Below are 26,433 nucleotides of genomic sequence, written 5' to 3'. Positions count from 1 at the left end.
AGTTCGACCTTACCTTTGCCCCTCACCTAACTCACTATGGGCGCATCTGCGGTCCATGACCATATCACACAAAGTTTGAAGATTCCCTAGGCCTAGCGTTTTTAGTTATTTGATCAGAAACCGTTTTTACCGACAAGTAATGTGACCTTGCCTTGACCCCTGACCCCAATCAAACTAGTTATACTGTGGGCAATGACCAATCCCATACCAATTTGAGTTCTAGCATAAGGTTCTAAGTTAATTGATCGGGAAGCATTTTTACCTAACAAGTCAATTGTACCTTGCCCTTTAACCCTTAACCCAAATACATAAGGGTCATCTGTCAGTCTTTTTCCCAATGGACCCCCCCCAAAAATTCCCCCCCCAAAACCCATTTAAAAACCAAGTTTGAGATTTCCTCAGGAACTCAGGGTTTAGTTATTGATCGGACTTTTACCTAAGATCATTGACCTTGACCTATATGACCTCCATAGACCCAAAATCAAATAGGGTCGTCATGTACTGATCCACATGACAATCAACCATTCTCAAGTTCGAAGTCGAGGCTAAGTTCTTTCATTATTGATCGAACCCGTTCGCTTATACACAGTCAAGGTGCACTTGACTATTATACCCCTGTCACCCCAAATCAACATATCCATCTGCTTGGTTAGACATCACCATACAAGTTTGAAGTTCATAGGCATAAGGATCTTAAACGTTATTGATCGGAAAGCATGTTTTTACAACAAGCTTCAACATGACCTTGGCCCTTTAACCTTAACCCAATCAACAGGAGTCATCTGCTAGTTCTCCTGACCAACATCACCTGACAAGTTTGAAGTCCTAGGCCTAGGGATTCATTTAAGTTATTGATCGGAAACTTTTTACCTAAAGTTCATCGTGACCTTGACCTTTGACCCCAGACTCCAAATCAATTAGGTATATCTCTGATCTGACCATACCATTCAAGTTCGAAGTCCTAAGCCTTGGGTCTTCATTATTGATCGAAGAAACCGTTTTACCTACCCAAGATCAATGTGACCGTACATTGGACCCCTTAACGCCAAATCAAATAGGGTAAATCTGACTTGGTCAATAAACCAATCCAATACAAGTTTGAAAGTTCCTAGACATAAGGTTTTTGTTATTGTCAGAACCGTTTTTAATTAGAAAGGCAATGTGACCGTTGACCTATTGACCTGACCCAAAATCTATTACGGGTCATCTAACTGATCATGGACACAATCACCATACCAAAGTTGAAGTCCTAGCCTTAAGGTTCTTTTAGTCTAATTAATCAGAAACCTCTTTGCTTAACACATCAATGTGACTGACCTTTGACCCTTGACCCCAAACCATCAACTAGGCGTCATCTACGCGTCATGACCAATCACCATACCAAAGTTTGGAAGTTTACTAGCCTTAAGAGTTCTTTAGTTATTGATCGGAAACCAGTTTTTGCCTTCAAAGATCAATGTGACTTGACTTTGACCCCTTTACGCTACCCAAAAATCAATAGGATCATTTCTACCTGGTTCATGACCAATCACACAATACAAGTTTGAAGTTTTTTTCCTATGGACGGGCTAAGGTTCTTTAGTTATTTGATCGAAATCCGTTTTTGCTTTCAAGGTCAATGTGAACTACTTGACCCTATTGACCCCTTGACCCAAAATAATGCGATTCATTACTGTCCATGACCAATCACCTACCAAGTTTGAGTTCCTACCTTAGGTTCTTTATTATATCGGAAAACCAGTTTTTAGCTTTCAAGTGAGTGACCTTGACTTTGACCCTTGACGCGCCAATCAATAGGGGTCATCTTACTGGTACAGACCTAATCACCATTACCAAGTTTGAAGTTCAGGCCTAAGGGTTCTTTATTATCACTCGGAAAACCATTTGGTCTTACGGAGACCGCCGGACCGACAAAGTGCAACCAATATACCCCCCTTTTTTTCAAAAATGAGGGCATAATCATGCAAGTAGAGTTATCATTCTTGTGCACTGCCACTCCTATGAGTCTATCCACCTATGAAGTTTGAAGTTGATAACTCAAATACTTTTAGAGATATGCTCCGGACAAAAACGTCGGACGGAAGGACGGACGGACGGACGGACGGACGGAGACTATTTCTATATCCCCCGCCGAAATTTTTCGGCGGGGGATAAAAATCTATCCAACTATGATATTTCATGTTGACATCTCAAACACTTGAGTTATGCTCCACTCGGGTGAAAAATTAGGTATGAAAAATATCAAAGGGCAATAACTCAAAAATTATGAAAGGTAGAGTTATCATTCTTGTGCACTGCACACCTCCTGAGTGAGATCTATTCACCTATGAAGTTTCATTCTGATATCTCAAAGGCTTTTTGAGTTATGCTCTGGACAAAAATTAATTTTGAAAAATAACAAAGGGCAATAACTAAAAAATAATGCAGGGTAGAGTTATCATTCTTGTGCAATGCACCCCTCCTCAATGAGATCCATCCACCTATGAAGTTTCAAGTTGATACCTCAAATACTTTTGAGATAAGCTCTGGACAAAATAGCATGAAAAAGAACAAAGGGCAATAACTCAAAAATTGTATAGGGAAGAGTTATCATTCTTGCGCACAAACATTCCTCCTCAATAAGATCTATCCACCTATGACATTTCATGTTGATATCTCAAAAACTTTTTGAGTTTTGCTCCACTCAGGTGAAAAATTAAGTATGAAAAATAACAAAGGGCAATAATCTCAAAAATTATGAAAGGTAGAGTTATCATTCTTGTGCACTGCACACCTCCTAGGTGAGATATGAACCTATGAAGTTTCATGTTGATATCTCTTAGGCTTTTGGAGTTATGCTTTGGACAAAAATCAATTTTGAAAAATAACAAAGGGCAATAACTCAAAAATTATGCAGGGTAGAGTTATCATTCTTGTGCACTGCACTCCTCCTCAATGAGGTCTATCCACCTATGAAGTTTCAAGTTGATAACTCAAATACTTTTACAGATATGCTCCGGACAAAAATGTCGGACGGAAGGAAGGATGGACGGACGGCCGGAGACTATTTCTATATCCCCCGCCGCCTTTTCGGCGGGGGATAATAAATAAGTAACAGTAAAAAATAATATTTTTTATGGAAAATTCTAAGTTCAAAGGGAGATAAATCTGGAAATATTAGAGCTAGAGTTATGAACCTTGTCACATAAGATGGGGATGATGATAACGTAAATATATTTGAAGTATGAGGTCGATCCCTTAAGAAATAAAGAAGAAACAGTAAGAAATAGTACTTTTTGAGGAAAATTCTAAGTTCAAGGGGAGATAAATCTGAAAATATTTGTGCTAGAGTTATGAACCTTGTCACATAAGATGGGGATGATGATAAGGTATATATATTAGAAGTATGAGGTTGATCCCTTAAGAAATAAAGAAGTAACAGTAAACAAGAGGGCCATGATGAGGGCCATGATGGCCCTGAGGTCACTCACCTGTATATAGCCCCCCCCCCCACCCCCGGGCCAATTTTTACCCAAGGGCTTTTATTTGTTTATTTGAACAGACTTGGTAGACACCAATAAGAAGATGTTTCATGCTAAACATCTGAGTTCTAGCTCATTGGGTCTTTTAAAAGAAGATTTTTAAAGTTTTTACTATACACATATAGTTAAAAACAATGACACCCCTGGGGCAGGGCCAGTTTTGACCCCGGGCTTTTATTTGAACAAACTTTGTAGACATTTACTTAAAGATGTTTCGTGCTTAATATCTAAACTATTTGGGTTTTTTCAAAGAAGATTTTTAAGTTTTTGCTATACACATATAAGGAAAATCAAATGACCCCCCCCCGGGCGGGGCCAGTTTTGACCCAGGGCTTTTATTTGAACATACTTGGTAGACACCCATTAGAAACATGTTTCATGCTAAATATCTTAGCTCTAGCTCTTTGAGTTCTTTAAAAGAAGATTTTTTTAAGTTTTTTACTATATGCATATACAATATGCATATAGGGAAAAATCAATGACCCCCTGGGGCGGGGCCAATTTTGACCCCAGGGCTTTTAATTTGAACAAAACTTGGTAGACACTTCATTAGCAGATGTTTCATGCTAAATATCTTAGCTCTAAGCTCTTTGGGTTCTTCAAAAGAAGATTTTTTAAGTTTTTTTCTATATGCATATAGGGGAAAATCTATGACCCCTGGGGCGGGGTCAATTTTGACCCCAGGGCTTTTAATTTGAACACACTTGGTAGACACTCACTAGAAGATGTTTCATGCTTAATATCTTAGCTCTAGCTCTTTGGGTTCTTTAAAAAAGATTTTTTAAGTTTTTACAATATGCATATAGGGAAAATCAATGACCCCCTGGGGCGGGGGTCAATTTTGACCCCAGGGCTTTTATTTGAACAAAAACTTTGTAGACACTCACTAGAAGATGTTTCATGCCAAATATCTTAGCTCTAGCTCTTTGGGTTCTTTAAAAGAAGATTTTTTAAGTTTTTACTATATGCATATAGGGAAAATCAATGACCCCCTGGGGTGGGGCCAATTTTTACCCCAGGGCTTTTATTTGAACAGCTCTAGCTCTTAGGGTTGTTTAAAAGAAGATATTTAAAGATTTTTCTTTCGGTTGCCATGGCAACCAGAGTTCTGCATGGAATTAAATTCTTTGAACAATTTTTAAAGGTGACCACCAAAGAAACATTCCTGTGAAGTTTGGATGAAATTGGCTCAGTGGTTTATGAGGAGATGTCATTTTAAGCAAAAGTTTACGGACGGACGACGGACGGACGCCGGACGAAAAGCGATCACATAAGCTCACCCTGTCACTTTGTGACAGGTGAGCTAAAAATAGTATTTTTTAAGGAAAATTCTAAGTTCAAGGGGAGATAAATCTGAAAATATTGGTGCTAGAGTTATGAACCTCTATGTGCACAACTAGACTTGGTATTGATCATTCCTGTAAAGTTTGGATGAAATTGCCACAGTAGTTTATGAGGAGTAGTCCGGACAAGCTTTTGTGTATCTGGCAACACACAGAAAAACTAGAAATGTGTCATCATGCCACGGATGCCCCCGCATGCAGCCAAAATTTCAGATGTTATAATATTTAGTTCCAAATTTGTTTGCACAAATTATTGTTTTCATTTTAAGTTCAAAGCCTTAAAACTTTTCAATGCTAACACAAACCATTTTCATACAATGTTCAAGGCACTGAAATTATTCAGTCTTAACCTTTTGAAAATAGCATATTTCATATTTGTAGCCAATGGCTACATACATTTCCACAAAAGTACGAGTGCTGAAACTGAAAGTTCAAAATTTTTCCAATATTCAAGAAAGATAAGTTTGTCCAAAATCATTGAACCACGACCAAATTCAAACTTAAACTGCTTATTCCTAAGATGTATCTATATTATTTTCAAAGTGAAAGGGACATAACTCTGCCAAAAAATCATCGAACCATGACCAAATTCCAACTTGACCTGCCCATTCCTTTGACATATCCATATGTCAAATTTGAGTTGAATATGTAACACTGTTGGGCAGATAATGAACAGAAACTGTAAATTTCATATTATTTTCAAAGTAAAAGGAGCATAACTCTGCCAAAAATCATCGAACCATGACCAAATTCAAACTTGACCTGTATTTTCTCATGACATATCCATATGTCAAATTTGAGTTGAATGTGTTGTACCGTTGGGGAGATAATGAAAAGAAACTGAAAATTTCATATTATTTTCAAAGTAAAAGGGGCATAACTCTGCCAAAAATCATCGAACCATGACCAAATTCGAACTTGACCTGTATTTTCTCATGATAAATCCATATGTCAAATTTGAGTTGAATGTGTTGTACCGTTGGGGAGATAATGAACGGAAACTGAAAATTTCATATTATTTTCAAAGTAAAAGGGGCATAACTCTGCCAAAAATCATCGAACCATGACCAAATTCGTACTTGACCTGTATTTTCTCATGATAAATCCATATGTCAAATTTGAGTTGAATATGTGCAACCGTTACTAAGATAATGAACGGAAACTGATGATGACGGAATGACAGAATGACGGAACAGGGTAACACTATATGCCCCGGCCATTACATGGCAGGGGCATAAAAACACCTTTTTATCAAAGGGCCATAACTCGGCCAAAAATCATTCAACCGGAAAACCTGTGTAATATGCGCAAGGACTTGAGCTACAGATCAATCCTGTAAAGTTTCATTGAAATTGCATTAGTGGTATAAGAGAAGTAGTCCGGACAAACTTTCAAAATAAAAATTATTAAAGGGCCATAACTCTGACAAAAATCATTGAACCGGAAAATGCTGACAATATGCACAACTAAACTTGGTATTGATCATTCCTGTAGAGTTTGGATGAAATTGCCACAGTAGTTTATGAGGAGTAGTCCGGACAAGTTTTGTGACGGACGGACAGACAGACAGACGGACAGACAGACAGACTGACTGACGACAGAGAAGTGATCCCTATATGTTGCCACAACTCCGTAGAGGCGACACAAAAACTGTCAACAAAATATTTCTATAATACAAGAGCGATCAGTAATCACATGTGTCGCCTCATGATGGCCAATTTCATGTTGGGACAAATTTTGTGACAGACAGACGGACAGTGCACAACTAGACTTGGTACTGATCATTCCTGCAAAGTTTGGATAATATTGCACCAGTAGTTTATGAGGAGTAGTCCGGACAAGTTTTGTGACGGACAGACAGACAGAAGGACAGACAGACGACGGAGAAGTGATCCCTATATGTCGCCACTACTCCGTAGAGGCGACACAAAAACCATGCAAGTAAACTTAAAGTATAATACATAATACATGCAAGAATGTTAATTAGAATTGATTTGTGTTATATCATAGTTGGCATATAGACAATAGAATATAAGTCATTAGTATTTTAATTTTTATTTCTCTTGGATATGTCTCATTGAAAATATTTTTGGTTTAGAAAACCATCAGCAGTTTATTTTTTTTAGATTTTTCTTTTCATTTACAAGTAAGGCTCCCACGTTAAAAATTTTTTGTAAACGTTTACACGATTGCTAAGAACCAAAACGATACCGTTTAAACGGTGGTACTTCTTTGTACTATACTACACCATGTATTCAAGTCTCCAAATGATGACTTACTTTTTATTTACAAATAATTTAATGTTCAGAACTCATCATGACCGAGTCCACACACATTTTCTGCATTGTATCCTCATTAAACATTAAAGGATAATCAACTTTACCAATGTATTATGTCAAGATTAGTGCACGGTTATGCTGTGTGGAGGGTTGTCAATACCTATTTTCCGTATTTTATTTACTTTGGAATAAACCAATTACAATTGATATAATTCGTGATTACAGGCAATGATTAAGATATTTTGTAAGATAATATGCTCATTTCGATTAAACGGTAAGAATTATCGTAAACGTTTTCGGCTGAAAATCGAAAGGAATCCATTTAAACGCTTAACTGTGGGGGCCATATTGACAAGGTTACTTGTTTGCTTCTTGCAATTGTATAAAACTTCTTAAAGTATTGCATGTTAACATAGTAAGTATCTGCTGATTTATTACATGTGTAATGTGTACTACCTAATCCCGCTTGTCAGAAAGTCAGCACAGGTGATGTAGTGGTGATTGGGTAAAATGTATTTTTAGAATAGTGTTACTATCACAAATCACATTAGTGATAGCAGGTTAACTCATATCGTGATCTAGAAATTTACGTAATTAATGCCCGAGATATTCTAGAATTGCTGAGTCACGAAAAACTTTTGATCTTTTAATAAAAATGTTTTGTTTAATGTAGAAATATTTATTTCCTACTTATAATTTCTAGGAATTATTGAGCTTACTCCTTAATTATAGCATAATTTGCTGTCCTACTTTTTCGACAGCAGTAAATCGTTTCAGCAGTTACTTGAATATTGCCCAATAATACTACGGGGCTACAGCGTTTTTATCAATCAAATATGTTCATATTTTAACTTGGATAACTTAATTTGAAATTGAAAAGGCTAAATATGGAAGTTTTTAAGATATCCCGACAAGTATGGGAGTTTCATAGGATCAAATTTATGTACTATTTCTTCGGCTGTTATTTGGTTGAGGACACTTGCTCCATTGCAGCCGACGAAATCCCATGTGTAGATGACATAGCTCTGAACGCGCCCTCGGAACGCGCCTGAGGGTGCGTCCATCGCAAAAACATAATCTGAAAATATGAAAACTAGAAATTTTCTGGACCCATACAGTATTCAGAAGTTAACTTAATAAACCATGGGCTAAAAAGTAGACACTTTACTGATTTTTTTTATCCTTGACCAGGCATTTGATGGAAATGAACACGGAATCATGAACACATTAAGAGCATAATTGCACTTAGGATATTTTTATTTGAAAAAGATAACAGAGTCTAGTTAAATACTTAGTACAAAATATGATGGATAATTTATCAGTTAAAACTTGTAGATTTACAAAACTGTTACAAAATGACGTACTTGTATTTGGTAAATGATGCAGCTAAGGATAAATGATTTCCAGTGACAACATGCAGACATGTAATCATTAGCAACTTAACTTTTATTATTTGAAGTCTTGCATAGATCTGTCATGTGCATTTTTTATAAACATTAAACAGTTGTGAAAAAGTCTTGTAAATTGTTAAGTAAGTAGCCCCTATTTTCTTTTTAAAACAGTTAAAAAAACATAAAATTCATAACTTCATATTTGAATACCCAATTGACTTTAAAATCATAGGGTATCGTGTTTTGGAATACCCAATTAAATGGAGCCAATTACGAAGGAAATGATGGAGCAATACCCAATTCACATTCAAAGCTTATCTGTTGCTCTGGAGCATAAGACAGAATTAACAAATGATTTATCATGTATAATATAGTACTGAAAAATATCTCAAGGTACAAAATTATACACTTTACCTTGTGTATTCTGGAAATAATGTCTCCACAATGGTCTGATTTTATCCTGTCCACCAACATCCCATACTGTAAAACTGATGTTCTTGTATTCAACTGTTTCTACATTGAAGCCTGTCATAAAGTAATGTATAATTTTTTCTTTATAGTATAAATAACCATAATTGCCAACTGTAATACTTAAGGTTGACAACATTACAACTGTAAGCCCAAACTAACTTTTTATGGAAATAAAGTATAAATTAAGAAAAATATGCATATATATGCTAAACTATATGCTAAACTAATGAGTCCATAGCACAAGGGTGCCCCCACATGTCACTTGTCATCCTACTGATGTACAGCAGGACAGTATGACAGGGACAAAGGAAATTATACAGGACTTCCCCTACCCCAAAGTGACTTGGCTATAACAAGATTACATTTGTAAACAAGAAGCGCCAAACAAAAATAAAGTATGAAAATAAACAAGGGCAATTACTCAAAAAATAAAAAGTACAGAGTACCCATTCTTGTGCACTGCACTTCTTCTTATTGAGATATATCATCCAATTAAGTTTCAAGTCCATAGCTTTTATTATTTATGAGAAATGGCCCAGACAAAAGTATGAACATTTACAAAGGGCAATAACTCAAAAAGTTAGAAGTGCAGAGTACCTGTTCTTGTGCACTGCACCTCTTTTTAATGAGATCTATCATCCTATGAAGTTTCAAGTCCATAGCGTTTATAGTTTAGGAGAAATAGCCCGGACAAAATTAAAGAATGAAAATTAACAAAGGGCAAAACTCAAAAAGTTAGAAGTGCGGAGTACCGGTACTTGTGCACTGCACTTGGGGTTAATGAAAGAAGCATGCATACCAAGTTTGGAGTCAATCCGACTTATAGTGACTGAATTATGCTCCAGACAAGCCTTAAGGGACGCTGACATGGACAAGGACGACGACACTGCTAATAAATGTAACCCCTATATGTCGCCTTTTCAAGGCCACACAAAAAATCTTAAGTTCAAAGGAATACAAATCTGAAAATATTGCTTCAAGTGTTATGAACCTTGTCACATTGGATGTGGTTGATGATAAGTAATATATATTTGAAGTCTTGAGTTAGATACCTTGAAAATTAAAGAAGTTATAGTAAACTAGAAATGTGTCCATAGGACACGGGTGCCCCCACCGCGTCACTGTTCTGTCAATCTTATGACTCTAGGTCAAATATTTTTTGAAAACTAAAAATCTTTTACTAAGTAAAGGGCAAGAACTTTACAAATACTGAATAAATCCACAAGCAAACTCCAAGGTGCATAAGTACACATGCTGACCAACATTCTTGTAAACTTTCAGGCCTACAAGTGAATTACTTTTGAGCTATGCATGGACAAGTTGAAAATTGCAAATTTATACTACTGTAAGTCAAGGGCAATAACTCTTAACTGAAAAAAATCCACATGCAAAGTCCCAGGTGCATAGCTTCACAGTGATGTGAATCATTATTCCTGTAATTAAGTGATGTTGATCATTATTTCTGTATAGTTGGTTGATTCTAACTCAATATGCTGAGCAACCTTCCCGTAAGGTTTAATGACTCTAGGTCAAATCCTTTTTGAATTACATGCGACACAAGTTGAAAATTGCAAAAATTTTATAAGTCAAGGGCAATAACTGTAAAAATACTAAATAAATCCAGAGGAAAGTACCCAGTGCACAACTACACATGCTGATCAATAAATCTGTAAAGTTTCATGACTGTATATCAAATACTTTTTGAGTTACATGCGACACAAGTTGACAAGAGCCACAGCAGGGCAGGGGCAACGCTCGACTATTTACTTTCTCTAAAAGCAAACAAAGAAATGTTTGAACAAAATCTTAACGTTTCCTTTTTATAAAATTAATCGGTCTGTCTTGTCACATTAGTTTTGTCTATATATTTTAAATAGAAACACGCAATTCTATAAATAGAAAATTCTATAAATAGAAACACGCAATTCTATAAATAGAAACACGCAATTCTATAAATAGATACATGTGGCGGTGTCACGTGGTTGACACATGGTGTCACATGGAGCCACTTGGTGGTGTCACGTGGTGGAGTCATGTGGTGGTGTCACGTTGTTGTGTCACATGGTAGAGTCATGTGGTGGTGTCACATGGTTGAGTCGTGGTGGTGTCATGTGGTGGTGTCATGTGGTAGTCATGTGGTGGAGTCACGTGGTAGAGTCACATTGTAGAGTCATGTGGTGGTGTCACGTGGTGGAGTCATGTGGTGAAGTCACGTGGTGGAGTTATTTGGTGGTGTCATATCGTTGAGTCATATGGTGTCACGTGGTGGTGTCACATGGTGGTGGTGACAAGTTGTGGTGACACATGTTGTTGTTGATGATGACGATGATGACATATATATATATATACACACACACACACACACCAATAAATATGTATGGTCATTTAATGCACAAATCTGCGAAAATTCAGTAATTTAACCTTCAAGGTCAAGGTCATTAAAGAACCCAAGTGTTTGATAAACAACAAGGTCTTGTCCTTAAGTATGTTCTGTTATAATATGAAGTTGATCCCTTCAATAATATTAAAGTTACAGCCAGTTACAGCCAAAACAATGAAAATTTCAATAATTTGAACTTCAAAGTCAAGGTCATTATTGGGTGAAGGTCAAGGTCTGTGTGGTTAATTTTTAAGGGTTATTCTTGAACATTATTATGTTCAAGTTTGAAGACAATCCAATCAAAAATAACAAAGTTACAGCCAATAATAGCCAAAAAAATGAAAATATCAATAATTTGACCATCAAAGTCAAGGTCATTTATGAGTGAAGGTCAAGATCTGTCTGATTATTTTTAAGGGATATTCTTGAAAAATTTTATGTTGAAGTTTGAAGACAATCCATTCAAAAATAACAAAGTTACAGCCAATAACAGCATGAACAATTTTAACCTTGAAGGTCAAGGTCATTTATGGATGAAGGTCAAGGTTAGTGTGGTCTACTGAAAGGTCTTGTCCCAAGGGTTGTTGTGGCCAAGTATGAAGACAATACCCCAAGAAATAAACAAGAGGGCCATGATGGCCCTAGATCGCTCACCTGACTTATCAAACTCATCCAAACAATTACCTAGCCAAGCATTCTGACCAAGTCTCATGACAGGTGAGTCAAAAATGTGACCACTACAGTGTTAACAAGGATTATCCATATTTGAGCAGTGCGACCTAGTTTTTTACCCAGGTGACACATATTCACAGTGTAAGAAATTAGGATTTGAATCCACTAGGCTGGTCGGACTACCAATTTGGAATATTCACTAGCCCGATTCATTTGTTCAAAACAGTTGTTTATATTGTCTCTAAAAATACAGTAGCCTGGTCGGGCTTGTTACTGTGAAAAGTTGGTAGCCCGAGGAGAAATTTAGTAGTCAGGGGCTATAGGACTGCTGCTAATTTCGAATACTGTATTCAAACTTGACCTAGAAATCATCAAAACAAACTTTCAGACCAATTTCCAGGATACTTGGATCAAAACAGTAGCAACTAGAGTGTTAACAAGATTTTTCTATTTTTAGCTCCGGTGACCTAGTTTCACATGCCATTTCAAACTCATCCAAGCAATTACCTAGACAAGCATCCTGACCAAATTTGATGATAATTGAGTCGAAAATGTGAACACTAGAATGTTAACAAGGTTTTTCCATATTTGGGCGGTGTGACCTAGTTTTTCATCCAAGATGACCCATGTTAGATCTTGACTTAGAAATCATCAAAACAAACTTTCAGACCAATTAACAGAATATTTGGATCACAACAGTAGCCACTAGAGTGTTAACAAGATTTTTCTATTTTTAGCTCCTGTGACCTAGTTTTTCATCCGAGATGTCCCATGTTCGATTTATTTCCAGCAATGACCTAGACAAGTTTCCTGACCAAGTTTGATGACAATTGAGTCAAAATTGTGACCACTAGAGTGTTAACAAGGTTTTACTATTTTTAGCTCCTGTGACCTAGTTTTTCATCCGAGATGACCCATGTTCGAACTCATCCGAGCTATCACCTAGACAAGCATCTTGATCAAGTTTGATGATGATTGATGCAAAAATGTGACCACTAGAGTGTTAACAAGGTTTTTCTATTTTTAGCTCCGGTGATCTACTTTTTCATCCAAGATGACCCATGTTCGAACTCATCCGAGCTATCAACTAGATAAGCATCCTGACCAAGTTTGATGATGATTGATGCAAAAATGTGACCCCTAGAGTGTTAACAAGATTTTTCTATTTATAGCTCCGGTGACCTAGTTTTTCATCCGAGATGACCCATATTCAAACTCATCCGAGCTATTATCTAAACAAGAGGGCCATGATGGCCCTAGATCGCTCACCTGACTTATCAAACTCATCCAAACAATTACCTAGACAAGCATTCTGACCAAGTCTCATGACAGGTGAGTCAAAAATGTGACCACTACAGTGTTAACAAGGATTATCCATATTTGAGCAGTGCGACCTAGTTTTTTACCCAGGTGACACATATTCAAACTTGACCTAGAAATCATCAAAACAAACTTTCAGACCAATTTCCAGGATACTTGGATCAAAATAGTAGCAACTAGAGTGTTAACAAGATTTTTCTATTTTTAGCTCCGGTGACCTAGTTTCACATGCCATTTCAAACTCATCCAAGCAATTACCTGGACAAGCATCCTGACCAAGTTTCATGATAATTGAGTCGAAAATGTGACCACTAGAATGTTAACAAGGTTTTTCCATATTTGGGCGGTGTGACCTAGTTTTTCATCCAAGATGACCCATGTTCGATCTTGACTTAGAAATCATCAAAACAAACTTTCAGACCAATTAACAGAATATTTGGATCACAACAGTAGCCACTAGAGTGTTAACAAGATTTTTCTATTTCTAGCTCCTGTGACCTAGTTTTTCATCCGAGATGTCCCATGTTCGATTTATTCCTAGCAATGACCTAGACAAGTTTCCTGACCAAGTTTGATGACAATTGAGTCAAAATTGTGACCACTAGAGTGTTAACAAGGTTTTTCTATTTTAGCTCCTGTGACCTAGTTTTTCATCCGAGATGACCCATGTTCGAACTTATCCGAGCTATCACCTAGACAAGCATCTTGACCAAGTTTGATGATGATTGATGCAAAAATGTGACCACTAGAGTGTTAACAAGGTTTTTCTATTTTTAGCTCCGGTGACCTACTTTTTCATCCGAGATGACCCATGCAGGGTTTCACATCTCTTTGAAATTTTAGGGGTCCAGTGGATGCACAGTCTAGAAAAGTAGGGGTCCAGGCCCGAATTTTAGGGGTCCAAAATTATATTCACTATAAAAAACTATGAAGACCACTCTATTTTGCTTAAAATCATTTATTTACCCTGTAAGAAATATGCATGTATATTGTACTGTTTTCATAAGAAGTATATGATTTCAATATCTTTTATCACTAAGTTTTTTTTATAGCCATTTAGTAGCCCTTTACAATAATATCATGTGCTATTTCAAAGGCTTATAAGTCGTTGAGTGGCTGGAATGTCAAGTTTTAGTAGCATATTTTGTTATTGATAAGGTGATTACACCACCAGACTGAAAATTTGTACTGATCTATTTGTAAATATTTTAGCTGAACTAGTAGTAGTAAACACACAATAGATATCTTTACAAACCAGTCAGCTAAATATGTTGCGTTTTTGAAAATATCATATAACAAAAGGCTGACGAAACCGCTATTGCACCTCCTCATAAGCTGGGACATACCTGATGTCCCTGTCATAAGTTAAGTTCGCCGAAACCATTATATTTATAACACCAACGATAATAACATAACCAGTGACTTAATTAATTTCTATAACACTATGAAAATAAGTTTGCAAAAAGCACTGCCTTTTTATTATCACCGTTCATGTACAAAATACATTCGCCCAACTGGTAGATCGACATTGGATACGCTAACCAATAGTAATTGCTTGTTATAAATAGTCCGTCTAAATATAGCAACAGAAAAACCAAAAACAACTACCTAAAATAGATTTTACGGTAAGCGTCATCAGTTACTGTAGCTTGCACGATAAACGTAATCAGTTTCTGCAGCGGGCACTTGCAAATAGCATGCGCAGTATTTTTCAATTATGTTAACTTCCGAAATACACAATGCAAGCATTTTCTGCTCTTTAAATGGAATTTTGTGAGCTTCGAGAAGAAAGAGATAAAATCATGTCGGGTCAGAAACTATAATATCTATTGTCTAGGATTATTTTTGTGCGTACACTTGGACGCAAGTGGATAACTTATATGCGTACATGTCAAAATTTATGCGTATAGGGACGCAGAATTCTGCGTCCCGTAAAACCCTGCCCATGTTCGAACTCATCCAAGCTATCAACTAGATAAGCATCCTGACCAAGTTTGATGATGATTGATGCAAAAATGTGACCACTAGAGTGTTAACAAGGTTTTTCTATTTATAGCTCCGGTGACCTAGTTTTTCATCCGAGATGACCCATATTCGAACTCATCCGAGCTATTATCTAAACAAGCATTCTGACAAAGTTTGATGATGATTGGGTCAAAAATGTGACCACTAGAGTGTTCACAAGGTTTTTCTGTTTTTAGCTCCTGTGACCTTGTTTTTCATCAGAGATGACCCATGTTCGAACTCATCCAAGCAATTGACTAGACAAGCATTCTGACAAAGTTTGATGATGATTGGTTCAAAAATGTGACCACTAGAGTGTTCACAAGGTTTTTCTATTTATAGCTCCTGTGACCTACTTTTTCATCCGAGATGACCCATGTTCGAACTCATCCAAGCAATTGACTTGACAAGCATTCTGATTAAGTTTGATGATGATTGGTTAAAAAATGTGACCACTAGAGTGTTCACAAGGTTTTTCTATCTATAGCTCCTGTGACCTACTTTTTCATCCGAGATGACCCATGTTCGAACTCATCCGAGCTATCACCTAGACAAACATCCTGACCAAGTTTGATGATGATTGGGTCCTCTAGAGTGTTCACAAGGTTTTTCTATTTTTAGCTCTTGTGACCTAGTTTTTCATCCGAGATGAGCCATGTTCGAACTCATCCGAGCTTTCAACTAGATAAGCATCCTGACCAAGTTTGATGATGATTGAGGCAAAAATGCGACCACTAGAGTGTTCACAAGCAATTGTGGACGTACGACGGACGACGGACATTCACCGATCCTAAAAGCTCACCCTGAGCAAGCTCTAAAAGTACTAAAAATATCCAGACAAAAATACCCAGGTGCACAACTACACATGCTGATCAACCTTCCGGTAAGGTTTTATGACTCTAGGTCTAATGCTTTTTGAGTTACATGCGACATAAGTTGAAAATTGCAAAATTTTACTAAGTCAAGGGCAATTACTCTGAAAATACTAAAATAATTCCAGATGAAAATACCCAGGTGCACAACTACACATACTGATCAACATTCCTGTAAAGTTTCATGACTCTAGGTCAAATACTTTTTGAGTTACGTGCGACACAACAGAGAACGGACGAACGGTAAATCTAAATGCCCGCCATTAAAGTGGGGGGACAAAAATAAAATTTTTCAAGTAAAAAAATCTAAGTTCAATTGCAATATTGGTATTAGAGTTATGAACCTTGTCACAGAAGATGTGATTAATGATAAGGAACATATATTTGAAGTATGAACTTGATCCCTAAAGAAACAAGCAAATATCATAGTATTCTAAGCAATCCATAAGTCCCCTACCGGTAAGAGCCCAAGCAACATTCTAAAGGGCCATTGGTCTTTGAATTATGCCATTGAATGAATGGCATGAATAAACTTAAATCTTTTGAGTTCTTAGTTTGACTGTATCATAGTAATATGTTTAGTTTCCCTAATTATGTTACAGATAATCAAAAGATCCAATTTTCTCAGAATGAATATGTTTAACTGATGTTTCAACTTTTCTCTATTTTAAGTAAATTTGTTGGAAAAGTTCCAATGTCTTTAAAAATGGTCTCTGGAAACAGTTTTTAGAAACAGAAAGACAGACCAACTGACAGAGACTCTGACGGTGAATTTTTAAACATGTCTGGTTGTTACCAGAATGTAACAATTCTTAAACTTAGAGGGGATAACTCTTGAAATAAAGATACTAGACTTATCAACATTGTCATACATCATGTGAGTGTAATCTAAAGTTTAAAGAAGATACGATTTATAGTCACAAAGAAGACTAGAAATGTGTCCATAAGACATGAGTGCCCTCAAACTCCACTGTTTTGTCAATCTTATGACTCTAGGTCAAATATTTTTTGGGCTACATATGCCACAAGTTAAACAAGAGGGCCATGATGGCCCTGAGTCGCTCACCAGAAACAACTGCTTTTCAGTGTTGGAATGTCAATATATTCAAATATTAAATTTGAGCATAGAATATGTTTAAACAATAATTTGAAGAAATGCCATGACCTGGGGCATTTAAGCTTTAGCTTAAACGGGGCTAATAAAATTAATATGAGCAAACTTGATAAAAGACTACCTAAGAATTCTACAAAGTTTGGTGATCATCTATCAAATATTTCAGTAGGAAATGATGTTCGAAGGCTTTTTCTATTTTAATTTTTAGTGGCCCCTAAAAGGGGATAATCAAATTAATATAAGCAAACTTGATAAAAGAGTTACAAAGAATGCTACAAACGAAGTTTGCATACATGTGACATCCCGGCAGGATTTAAAAAAATCCCGATATTTCAACACTGATCCCGATTCCCGATATTACAGCTTGAATTCCCGATATTTAAAAAAAAAATCAACATAAAAAAAATCAAACACAGCACCTGTATCTAAAATGTAAACCGTGCCTCCGGGCATTGATTGTTATCTGTCCATATCCTAAATTACAGCGGATTAAATGTTGAGTCGCTAATTGACAGCAAGGTGACGTAATAAACAGTTCCAATACCCAAAGTTATTTTCACATGTTTAACTTATCACGTGTCGTGTGTCAGTCAATTGACCTCTTTTGTAATTTGGCAGTAGGTATTACACGCTACGTCATCAAAACTACCCTGTAAATTTACTTGTATGAATTCGGCTCAACCTTTGATTTTCTTTGATTAGTGCCGCACTGATAAAGATAAAAGGGGAGCAGAATCATTTAAAGTGGATCATTCAAAACCTGTTTGAGATGTCTAATTAACCTATTTTTAATGAGTGGGTAATTTTTTGTTTTGTTTAGGAATTACACAATCATCGAGGCAAAAATGTGGATTTAATAACAGAACGATTCTTGCATTTATTTTGAGTCTTTTACTTATGTTACGTTATTTAACTGTCATAGTCTTATGTTTATGAATAGTTGTTGCACGTTTTCAAATAGCTTGTGTTTAATTATTGAATGACTGAAAAGACATTATAATTCTTCAAACTAATAAATTTTGAAATGTGAAAGTGTGACTGTTTTAGAAATAGCCAGTATGACTACACTTATTTATTTATCTATTTATTTATTTTTTTGGTGAAATAAATTAATATTGATCAACAAAAAAATCATAAAAAGTATTATCATTTAATGATTTTGAGGGTAATATAGATTCTTTGAACCAAATGTGCCAAACACACACTGAAATTCGAGTCGATAAAAAAATCCAGTTTTGAGCCTCAAAATCCAGCTGAAAATCCAGATTTGGCCCATTTCATTTGTCACATGTATGAGTTTGGTGATCATCCATCAATTGATTCTGAAGAATAAGATGTTTAAAGGTTTTTCTTTTTTTAGCTTTAGTGGCCCCTAACAGGGGCCTATCAAATTAATATGAGCAAACTTGATAAAAGATTACCCAACAAAGCTGCAGACAAAGTTTGGTGATCATCCATTAAATTTGTTCTGTAGGAGAAGATGTTTAAATATATTTCTATTTTTAATTTTAGCGGCCCCTAAAAGGGGCTAATCAAATTAATATGAGCAAACTTAATAAAAGACTACCCAATAATGCTACAGACAAAGTTTAGTGATCATACATCAATTAGTTCTCTTGAAATAGACGTTTAAATGTATATCTATTTTTAATTTAAGCGACCCCTTCAGGGTTCGTACAGATATCCAACGCCAAAATTCAAGGACTTTTTAAGCACTATTTAAGCATAATTTCCCATTTTTCAAGCACATTTGTTGCACATTTATCTACACAATCTTCAACTTAAAAAGGATAGTTAATTCGCCATTTTTTGTTGTATACACATTTTCCTGGCCACAATTTTAAGGTTTTTATAGAAGAATAATAAAGGGCGCATAAAAAACAATTAGTTCAAAACAACTGCAATTTGTCCACTTACTGTTACATTGAGCAAACATTTCATTGATTTTGATATTAAATTTGATCATTCTTTTGATTTTGTTAACTATTGACTTTTATCTATTCTGTCATTCAATCATTTTCAAGCACATTTTTAGCAAATTTAAGCACTTTTTAAGTACTTTTCAAGACAGTAATCAAATTCAAGGACTTTTAAGCACTTTTTTACAAATTTAAGCACTTTTTAAGAAAAGGACTCAAATTTAAGCACTTTTTAAGACTGTAAGAACCCTGCCTTAAAAGGGCAATCAAAACAATATGAGTAAACTTGATAAAAAACTACCCAACAATGCTTCAGACAAAGTTTGGTGATCATCCATCCATTAGTTCTCTAGAAATAGACATTTAAAGGTATTTCTATTTTTAGCTTCAGTGGCCCCTAAAAGGAGCCAATCAAATTCATATGAGCAAACTTAATAAAAGACTACCCAATAATGCTACTGACAAAGTTTGGTGATCATACATCAATTAGTTCTCTAGAAATAGACGTTTAAATGTATATCTATTTTTAATTTAAGCAGCCACTTAAAGGGGCCAATCAAATTCATATGAGCAAACTTGATAAAAGACTACCCAAGAATGCTACAGACAAAGTTTGGTGATCATCCATCAATTTGTTCTCTAGAAATAGACATTTAACGGTATTTCTTTTTTTAGCTAAAGAGACCCCTAAAAGGGGCTAATCAAATTAATATGAGCCAACTTGATAAAAGACTACCCAAGAATGCTTCAGACAAAGTTTGGTGATCATCCATTAATTAGTTCTCTAGAAATAGACATTCAAAGGTATTTCTATTTTTAGCTTTTGCGGCTCCTAAAAGGGACCAATCTAATTCATATGAGCAAACTTGATAAAACACTACCCGAGAATGCTATTGACAAAGTTCGGTGATCATCCATCAATTAGTTCTGTAGGAGAAGATGTTTAAAGGTATTTCCATTTTTAGCCTTAGAGATCGCTTAAAGGGGACAATCAAAATATTATGAGCAAACTTGATAAAAGACTACCCAATAATGCTACAGACAAAGTTTGGTGATCATCCATCAATTAGTTATCTAGAAATAGACATTTAATGGTATTTCTAGTTTTAACTTTAGCGGCCCCTTAAAGGGGCCAATCAAATTAATATGAGCAAACTTGATTAAACACTACCCAACACTGCTTCAGACAAAGTTTGGTGATCATCCATCCATTAGTTCTGTAGGAGATGTTTAAAGGTTTTCCTATTTTTAGCCCTAGAGACCCCTAAAAGGGGCCAATCAAAATAATATTACCAAACTTGATAAAAGACTACCTAAGAATGCTACAAACAAAGTTTGGTGATCATCTATTAATTAGTTCTGTAGAAATAGACGTTTAAAGGTTTTTCCTTTTTTTTAGCTTTAGTGGCCCCTAAAAGGGGCCAATCAAATTCATATGAGCAAACTTGATAATAAGACTCCTTAAGAATGCTACAGACAAAGTTTGGTGATCATCCATCCATTAGTTCTGTAGAAGAAGATGTTAAAAGGTTTTTCTATTTTTAGCCCTAGAGACCCCTAAAAGGGACCAATTAAATTAATATGAGCAAACTTGATAAAAGACTACCCAAGAATGCTACAGACAAATTAGCTCTGTAGAAGATGTTTTAAGGTTTTTCTATTTTAAGCTCTGCTGACCCCTAAAAGGGGCCAATTCGAATGACATGAGCAAATTCAAGCGTGACTGTCACAAGGATGCAACAGACCAAATTTGAAGTAAATCTGCTTCGTAGTTTTAGAGAAGAAGATTGTTGACGCATGACGATGGACGCTGGAGCATCCCCCTTTGATACTAATAGCTCACCCTGAGCTCTGGTGAGCTAACAAGATTGCATTTGTGAACAAGAACGTGTTTGTTAAACACAAATGCCCCCGGCTCAGATTCTTGTCAGTAGCAATATTTCAAACAAGAGGGCCATGATGGCCCTGGATCGCTCACCTGACACGACCGCATCCAAGCAATGTCTTAAACAAGCAATTATCATAGTATTGCAAGCAATCCAGAAGTCCCCTACCGGTTAGAACCCCAGCAACTTTCTGATGGGCCATTGGCCAACTTTCTGATGGGCCAATGGCCAGTCAATTTTACCAGTTAATGAATGACATGAATGAACTTAAATCTTTTGAGTTCTAAGTTTGTCTATATCACAGTAATGTGTTAAGTTTCCCTGCCTAGTAAGGAAATTATGTTTATACAACCTTGTCATATTATTACGATGTGGGATTTTAAAGTAAATCCTATAATGAATGAAGAAGTTGGAGTGAAAAATACCAATTTCTCGAAAAAAAAAAAAAGTTCAAGGGGGACATAATTCTGGAAATAGTCTTGCTAGAGTATTTAACCTTCTCAAAAATGTTGAGTGATAATAAGAAACACTCTAGTGGCTGCAGTTTCGATCCAAATTTCCTGGAGATTGGTCATATATTGAATTCCAACCATTAGTTTTCAAGTTATGCTCCGGACAAGGAAAATGCAACGGACGTCTGGACCGACCGACCGACCGACCAACCGACCACCGGGTGACTCCTATATACCCCCCCAAACTTCGTTTTTGGGGGTATAATAACATCTGTATATAGAATTAGGTCAATACACCTGTAAAAATGTAAAAATATATTTTTAACATTGGTGACCTTGACATTGTTAACATTGACCTTGAACCATATGACTCCTTACTACACCCAAAGAAGGAGGATTGTATTAAACTAAGACATCACATAAAATATAAAGGCTGTATGAGCAAAAATGTTTATATTTATTTTTTAAACCAGTGACCTTGACCCTAGAGACCGCTTACTCCACAAAAAATTAGAGGACCATCAAAGGTATCCACCTACTAAATATGAGAGATATCATTAAAGAAATTAAGCAATTAGGAAAATTTAAGATAAATCCAACTTGCTGAAATAGGTTAACCAGACAAGGCCCTATTTTCAAAGTGAAAAAAGGGAAATAACTGGGAAATATGGATGACACAGTTATATTACTTGGCAATATCATGTACTTTGTATTGACAAGTAAGTGTGGAAATTATAAAGCCATTAGTATAGATAGAACTTAAGATATTTCCAATTTGCCGTTTTAGGTTAACCATTATTCATTTTTTAAGTGCTGAAAAGGGCAATAACTTGGTAAATATGAAAGCCAGAGTTATGTAACTTGCCCAGATCATGTACTTTGTATTGATTAGTAAGTGTGTTAACTTAGAAGCCATTGGTACAGGTAGAACTTAAGAAAAATCCAACTTGCCGTTCTAGGTTAACCTCGTACGGACAGACGGTTCAATCACTATATGCCCCGGGGCATAAAAACACCTTTTTATCAAAAAAAATATTCAACCGGAAAACCCGTGCAATATGCGAAAGGACATGAGCTACAGATCAATCCTGTAAAGTTTCATTCAAATTACATTAGTGGTATAAGAGAAGTAGTCCGGACAAACTTTAAAAAAAAATTATTAAAGGGCCATAACTCTGACAAAAATCACTGAACCGGAAAATGCTGACAATATGCACAACTAGACTTAGTACTGATCATTCCTGTAAAGTTTGGATGAAATTGCACCAGTAGTTTATGAGGAGTAGTCCGGACAAGTTTTGTGACGGACGGACAGACGGATGGACAGACAGATGACGGAGAAGTGATCCCTTTATGTCGCCACTACTCCATAGAGGCAACACAAAAAGTTGACGCATAGACGGACAAATTTTAATCACAAAAGCTCACCTTGAGCACTTTGTGCTCAAGTGAGCTAAAAAGTTGTGGACCAGACAAAAAAATACACCTTGTAATAGACTATGTTAATCTTTGACCTCATACTGTGACCTTGACCTCTGAGGTAGGCCACTGGTTTTTACGCATGACACATGGTCTTATTATAGTGAACATTTGTGCCAAATAATTTCAAAATGAACTAGAAATGTGTCCATAGGACACGGATGCCCCCACACGCCACTGTTCTGTCAATCTTATGACTCTAGTTCAAATATTTTTTGGATTACATGTGCCGCAAGTTGAAAACTAAAAATCAACAAAGGGCCATTATTCTGTTTAATTTGGTCGCAGCAAAAATTCCTTCCTTTACTACCATCTACACATTAACCTTGTTAATCCCTGGAAGTTTAAGCAAAATCTGCCATCCGGTTTAAGAGGAGTTGCGTTCACAAGATTTCGGGACGTATGGACGGACGGACTTACTTAGCAGACGTGTTTGTGGGGTTATTCCTTTGATCTCTTAACCCCACAAGAGCAAATTTTTTTAACCCCATAAGAGCATTTTTAACCACATAATACATGTCTCTACGGAATGAACCCCATACAGAGTGCCTGTACATAAACCTAAACCTCATAATGTAGCTCTCGTCTGCTCGGACTGACTGACGGACGGACAAGTGCAACGCTATATGCTCCCACATTGTGGGGGCATAAAAAGTTAAGGACTGGACACTAAATATACCCTGTGACTGTTAATCTTTGATCTTCAACTGTGACCTTGACCTTGGAGGTAGGGGTCCTGTTTTTGCGCATGACACATCGTCTCATTATTATGAACATTTGTGCCAAGTATTTTCAAAATCCCTTCATGGATAAGAAAGTTATGAACTGGACACGACATATAGGGTTCAAATAGACACCAAGTGTGATCATCATTGACCTTGGAGGACAGTAGGGTCCGGTTGTTGCGCATGACACAACGTTTCATTATAACAAACATTTGTGCCAAGTTATGTCAAATTCCTTTGAAAAATGACATAGTTATGGACCTGACATGAAATGTGACGGGAGGACGGACGGAGCCTATTTCTATATCCCCCTTTTCTCTTTGAAAAGACGGGCAACAAAAATCATCACCATCCCAGATGCGGCAATCAATATATTGTGCCAAGACCGCCATTTTGGTTGTTCAATTTACCTCCCTTTTTCCTGACAGACTAATTCCCGTACCTTCCTGGACTTTTTTATGTAAGAACACTAATTCCCCACTGACAGACAGATGGAGGCCATTCCTATATTAAGGGATTAACAAAAGCATATCTAAGTCACAAAGTTCAAACTATTAAAGATTTCTTACCTATAGTGGGGATAGTGGTAACAATTTCTCCTAATTTTAGCTTGTACAAAATTGTAGTTTTACCAGCCGCATCCAACCCCACCATCAAAATTCTCATCTCCTTTTTCCCAAACAAACTTCTAAACAGGGACTGAAATGCACCCATTCCGACTGCCTTTTGTTTTCACTTCTTCAAACTGAAATAAGGAAATCTGTTGTCCTACAATGTCTGCTTTAGTGGATATATCTTCAAATATCTTTTTTTACAAGAGCTCATGATTCTACCAGTGTTCTATGTTCTACTAACAACTAAATCAGCCACACTGATCTACCCCTATATGTCGCCTTTTTCAAAAAAAAAACACCCGGTTGAACCGGGTGATGCTCCCGAAATAGGTTTTGGACACAGGAAGGTGTCAGAGTTATGTCACAGACAAAGTTTAAAGTATAAAAACAACACATATGTTGTGCGCAACACATCATCTCAATATGGTGATCATTTCTGTAAAATAGTTGTAAAATCCAACTTCAATAAACAAAGTTATGGGCCAGACACGATTTAGCTGCAAGGTCATCCTGTGACCTTGACCTTCAAGGTAACAACCAAAATGCTGCGCGCAACACGTCATCTCAATAATGAATATGGTGATCATTTCTGTGAAATAGTTGTAAAATCCGACTTCAAATAAAGAAGTTATGGGCCGGACAAGATTTTACTGAAAGGTAATGCTGTGTCCTTGACCTTCAAGGTAGCGACCAAAATGTTGCGCGCAACACATCATCTCAATATGGTGATCATTTCTATGAAATAGTTGTAAAATCTGCCTTAAAATAACAAAGTTATGGGCATGACATGATTTTGCTTAAAGGTCATGCTGTGACCTTGACCTTCAAGGTAGCGACCAAAATGCTGCGTGTGACAGGTTGTCTTAATATGGTGATCATTTCTGTGAAATAGTTGTAAAATCCAACTTCAAATAAAGAAGTTATGGGCCTGATACATTTTTCCTGCAAGGTCATGCTGTGACTCTTAATATGGTGATCATTTCTGTGAAATAGTTGTAAAATCCAACTTCAAATAAAGAAGTTATGGGCCTGATACATTTTTCCTGCAAGGTCATGCTGTGACCTTGACCTTCATAGTAGCAACCCAAATGTTGCATGTGACATGTCATCTCAATATGGTGATCATTTCTGTGAAATAGTTGTAAAATCCCACTTCAAATAACGAAGTTACGGGCCGGACAAGAATTTGGGAAGTACATACATCCGTACGAACCCAGAGGTACTTGTGTGACTTTGAGAACAATGGGAAACAGTAAATTCTCTTTGATCCTATTCATTTCGTTTTTACTTGTGTGTCTTTTTTTAAGCCTTGTGTGACTAAAAATGGTCAAAAAGATCAAAGGAAAATCACATAAGTACCATTTTGTGAGTACGTACATATGTACTGCCCAAATTCTTGTCCGGCCCATAACTTACTCACAAAATGGTACTTATGTGACTTTTCCTTTGATCTTTTTGGCCATTTTTAGTCACACAAGCATATAAAAAAAAGACACACAAGTAAAAACGGAATGAATAGGATTAAAGAGAATTTACTGTTACCCATTGTTCTCCAAGTCACACAAGTACCTCTGGGTTGGTACGGATGGACAGACAGACACAATTCCTATAATCCCCTTTCCGCTGTGCGGAAGGGAATTAACAATTTTCCTTTTGGTTACTCTATTTTTTTTTCATTCGCAAAAATATGTGACTTATTAAAATTTGTCTTCTTTCCTGCAGAAACACTCCCAATGCTAGTTATTGTTGATTTTGATTATATGTTGATTTTGATTATATCAAATTAAATATTTTATGATTATTTTTAGATTGCTATTCATTGGCTTTTTAAACAGTCACTGGAAAACAAAATTTTCAAATTTGTATTTACACCAAAATTTGCCATGTTGATGTAACGTTTTGAGCTGTTTTAGTTTATTTGACTTTTCCAAAATTGGTCTTGTGTTAGTCAATATCTTTTAAGTTCTTTAACAAATTACATTTTTTACTAT

At 36.2% G+C, this 26,433-nt stretch overlaps 1 protein-coding gene across 1 annotated transcript; it reads right to left on the bottom strand.

Annotated features, from left to right (window-relative positions):
• Window positions 1-8,090: 8,090 nt before the first annotated feature.
• LOC132759102 (ADP-ribosylation factor 2-like) lies at window positions 8,091-24,542 on the bottom strand (the record flags this gene model as incomplete). Its single annotated transcript, XM_060750826.1, has 3 exons — window positions 24,398-24,542; window positions 8,949-9,059; window positions 8,091-8,221 (listed from the first exon to the last, which is right to left on the bottom strand). Coding segments are annotated over exons 1-3 (387 nt in total), but the record flags the coding sequence as incomplete, so codon positions are not given.
• Window positions 24,543-26,433: the final 1,891 nt, after the last annotated feature.

The sequence above is a fragment of the Ruditapes philippinarum genome, unplaced genomic scaffold, assembly GCF_026571515.1.
Source record: "Ruditapes philippinarum isolate M1 unplaced genomic scaffold, ASM2657151v2 ctg7941_1_1_1_1, whole genome shotgun sequence".
Classification (NCBI taxonomy): Eukaryota; Metazoa; Mollusca; class Bivalvia; order Venerida; family Veneridae; genus Ruditapes; species Ruditapes philippinarum.
This window is presented reverse-complemented; position numbering and strand designations above follow the sequence as displayed.